The 4,101-nt window shown below is 42.4% G+C and overlaps 1 protein-coding gene across 1 annotated transcript; it reads right to left on the bottom strand.

Moving 5' to 3' along the window:
* Nucleotides 1-1,083: 1,083 nt before the first annotated feature.
* LOC113233521 lies at nt 1,084-3,446 on the bottom strand (the record flags this gene model as incomplete). The annotated part of the gene is made up of 2 exons (XM_026472296.1): nt 2,717-3,446; nt 1,084-1,405 (listed from the first exon to the last, which is right to left on the bottom strand). Coding segments are annotated over exons 1-2 (1,052 nt in total), but the record flags the coding sequence as incomplete, so codon positions are not given.
* Nucleotides 3,447-4,101: the final 655 nt, after the last annotated feature.

The raw sequence follows: 4,101 nt of genomic DNA, 5'->3' as shown, positions 1-4,101 counted from the left end.
TTTTGAATAAAATTAACATACGTTTGCTCTTGTGTCTCCGGCCTTGGATTCCCTACTGGTAAACGTGATAACGCATCCGCTGCATTCTTATCACCCCTTACAAATTCTATTTTATAATCGTACCCGGCCAATATCACCGCCCACCTCTGCAACCTGCTAGCGGCCATTACAGGAATACCTGTTTTATCACCGAAAATTGTCACTAGCGGTTTGTGATCGGTACGTAAACAAAATTTCCTACCATACAAATATTGGTGGAATTTTCTAACGCCAAAAATAATCGCCAGTGCCTCCCTTTCAATTTGTGAATATGAACGCTCCGCAGAGTTAAGAACCCTCGAAGCGTACGCCACCGGTCTCTCGCCAGCTGGTGTGACGTGCGAAATCACAGCACCTACCCCGACGCTGCTAGCGTCACTTGTTAGTACTAGTGGTAATTCTAGTGAATAATGCGCTAATATCTCACTCGAAACTAATAATGTTTTTACCCGATTAAATGATTCCTCACAATTTTGGTTAAATTCAAAATTTTCATCTCTCCTTAAAAGTTTATATAATGGTGCCAAAATTGTGCTCAAGTTTGGAACAAATTTCGCATAATACATAACCAGACCTAAAAATGCTTTTAATTCCGACACATTGCTCGGAATTGGTGCGTTCTTAATGGCTTCGATTTTATCTTGACAAGTATGTACTCCACTCTTATTAATAACGAATCCTAAATACGTAACGGAATCCTGGAAAAATGAGCATTTTTCTTTCTTGACTTTGAGGCCATAACGTAGCAAACGATTGAAAACTTTATGTAGTGTATTATAATGTGATTCATCGTCCTGTCCTGTCAATAATCACTATTATTATGTCATCAAGAAACCCCTACATTAGGTATGTATATCGGCAAAAATCTGTTCTAATTTACGTCGGAAAATTCCTGGACTTGAGGCCAAGCCATAAATCAATCTATTATACATAAATAATCCCTTATGCGTATTAATAACCGCATATTTTTTTGATTCGTCCAACTCAAATTGGGCATAGGCCTGCGATAAATCAATTTTAGAGAATTTTTTTCCGCCATCTAACCTAGCAAGTAAATCTTCTACTTTTGGCACAGGGAAACGGTCCACCTCAAGACACTTATTTAAAGTAACTTTAAAGTCAGCACATACGCGAATGGTTCCGTCCTTCTTCATGATCGGTACTATCGGTGTAGCCCAGTCGGATGTAGTAACAGGGCTGATGATTCCGTCGCGCACCATGTCGTCCAGCGCGGCCCACCGGCTCGCGCAGCGCGTACGCCAGCGGCCGTGCGCGCATAAACACCGGTCGCGCACCCTCGCGTAATCTGAACCCCACTGTCCCGCCGGTAAACCTCCCGAGGCCATCCGCAAACACCTTACAATATCTGGAACTAAATTCCGTTAAATTAAAAACAGGTTCTGACTTTTCACTCGCATAACAAACCATAGAATTAATATTAATGTCTAGTTCTCTTAACCACTGTCTCCCGAGTAGGCTGGTCTTTCCCCTATCCACAATATAAAGATCTAAGTGCTTGCTCGTGTTCCCATAAGTTACAAGTAGTCTAATTTTACCTAAAGGTTTCACTGTCTCGCCAGTGTAATAATGTAATGTTAAGTCACTGTTTCCCAGCGGACAATTTGTAAACAACTGATCATAACAGGTTTTGCTAATGCACGATATTGCACTACCTGTGTCGATCTCCATTAGTAAATTACACTCATTTATCTTAACATTTACCGTGTATGGTACAAACCGTTTTAAAGTTGAACATTTTAAAGAAAAATTCTGTAGGTACCTCGTCGCTTCCCTCACTGGTATTTTCTTGGTACACCGCCTCCTCTTCAACTAAGTTGTAGAATGAGCTCTCATTGTTTAGATTCGGGCACATTTTCTTAAGGTGACCTCTTTTATTACATACTCTGCATACATACGCTTGAAATTTGCAAGTATTCATCTGATGAGGGCCCCCACACGCACGACATTCGCTCTTCGATTTCTGGAAATTCTTACTACTACGATTCACACCATTAGCAGCGGAACCGCGACTTCAAAACCCGAGTTGCGGAAAACTGCAAAGGGCGGTAGTAAACCCCGAATGCCTGTCTCTGGAATCGCAGGTGCCAAATCTCAGAGGCAGACCGACAGGTGCGACGAGGACGGCTTCACAAAGGTGGAGAAGAGAAGAAAGAAACCCACCAGCCGAAATCTATGTGGCACAGCTCCTACGGGACAGAACTTCTTGCTTCGTGCGGCCATACCGACGACGCAGTTGTACCTGTCTCGACTGCATTACTCCACGAAGTCTGAGGATATAGTGGAGTATATCCGGTTGAAAGCCCAATTCACCCAGAGGGTCGAACGTTTGGAGTCTCGCCACAACGTTAACTTTAATTCGTTTGTGGTGAGGGTCCCAACGGTCCATCTGTCGACCTTCATGCAGGTAGAGTTTTGGCCGAAGGGTGTCATGTTCCGGCGGTTCAGAGGAACGATACATGACACTTGTTTGCGTCGCACGTCGCCGAATAGTAATTCGTGTAAATAGTTAATAAGTTTATATTATTTTATATGTATGTTAGTTTGTAAGGTATGTATCAATAATAATAATATGTATGTTAGTCTGTAAGGTATTTGTTATATGGGCCTTAGTTGCCTGAAATAAATGAATAAATAAATAAATTTTTATTTCCGCTACCCGCTTCTCTTGGTTCAATTGGACTTCCGCTTACATATCGCCTCGAACTTGTGCGCACGTCGTATCTGCCAGCCGGCTGACCGGTTCTCGTCGCTGCGGCCGCACCGCGCGCCCCGCTGTCACCGCTGCCCCTCGCGCGCGCATACGTTAGCCTGTGTACCGCCGACGATGACGATGGCATCGGCGTGACGTCACACCGCCAGGAATGCTCCTCCACTAGTGCCGCGTCTTTCTCGGCCGCTTCTATGCTCACTGCGATTTTAAATGCATCATCGAAACTTACATTGTCCTCCGCGAATAGCCGCTGTGTGATATTTTCGTTTCTTAAACCACACACGAATTGGTCACGCAAATTTTCTTTTAACGTCTCGGCCGTAAATTGACAATCTTTCGATAGTTTTTTTAATTCTGTGACATATTCTACGACGCATTCGCCGTTTTTTTGAACACGTTGTCTGAATTTGGAGCGTTCTGCAAGTAAACTAGGTTTCGGTTGCAACTGCTTGCGCATCAATTCCACCAACTCACTATATTTTTTTGTAGATAGTTTTACGGGTGTACACAAATTGTCCATAAGTTCGTAAGCCTCACTACCTATAACTGTAATTAAGGTAGGCACCTTCATTGTATCCTTGACGTCGTTTACCAGAAAGTACTGTTCCAGACGATCAATGTACAAATTCCAATTGTCTTTCGTGACATCAAACGCTTCGATCTTTCCGAGCGACATTTTAACAAAAAAAATTATTTTTTTAAATTCACTATTTCACCACAATATAATTACTATTTAAACGTGAAGTTCTAACAAAATAAACACCTCGTCGCCACTGATAAGTATTTCAGCCTAGCCAGGCACCGATATTAGGGATAGGCAGGAAAATAAAGAGATACGTCCGTACTCAAGAACCGTTGTATTCGAAGAGACAGCAATCTCGTTTTACAACGTCAAAGTAAAGTTGTATCCTACTCTCATACATTACAAGACTTAATAGAAAAAATTATTTTACGCAAATCGTCAGCTGTAACTGGTGAAAAAGAGAAAGAAACTGAAGAAGAAATGGGCCTGAAAGCAATAAGTCGAATAGTGTTCGCCTTAATGAAGGGATCTAAAGAAGGAGCAGACGAGAAATGGCAGTTGAAGTCGTTAGGAGCAAAAGGGTAGGAGTCAGGTTGAGCAGAACATTTGCCTAAGCCAAGAGTTCTGAGAAACTTCCAGACATTAGCAGGAGAACAATTAGTTACGTTATTATAAAAATATTGACGCTTAGCTGCCCTCACCATCCCATTACACCTATTACGAGCAGTCTTGTACAGAGTCCAATTACAATCCGACCTATCGCGCTTGTAAACCCGAAACAATCGATCACGTCTAGTCATAGCCATAC

This window comes from Hyposmocoma kahamanoa, unplaced genomic scaffold (assembly GCF_003589595.1).
Source record: "Hyposmocoma kahamanoa isolate Upper Pololo Valley unplaced genomic scaffold, ASM358959v1 100001, whole genome shotgun sequence".
NCBI lineage: Eukaryota > Metazoa > Arthropoda > Insecta > Lepidoptera > Cosmopterigidae > Hyposmocoma > Hyposmocoma kahamanoa.
Note: the sequence above shows the minus strand (reverse complement) of the source record. Positions and strands in the feature narration are given on the sequence as shown.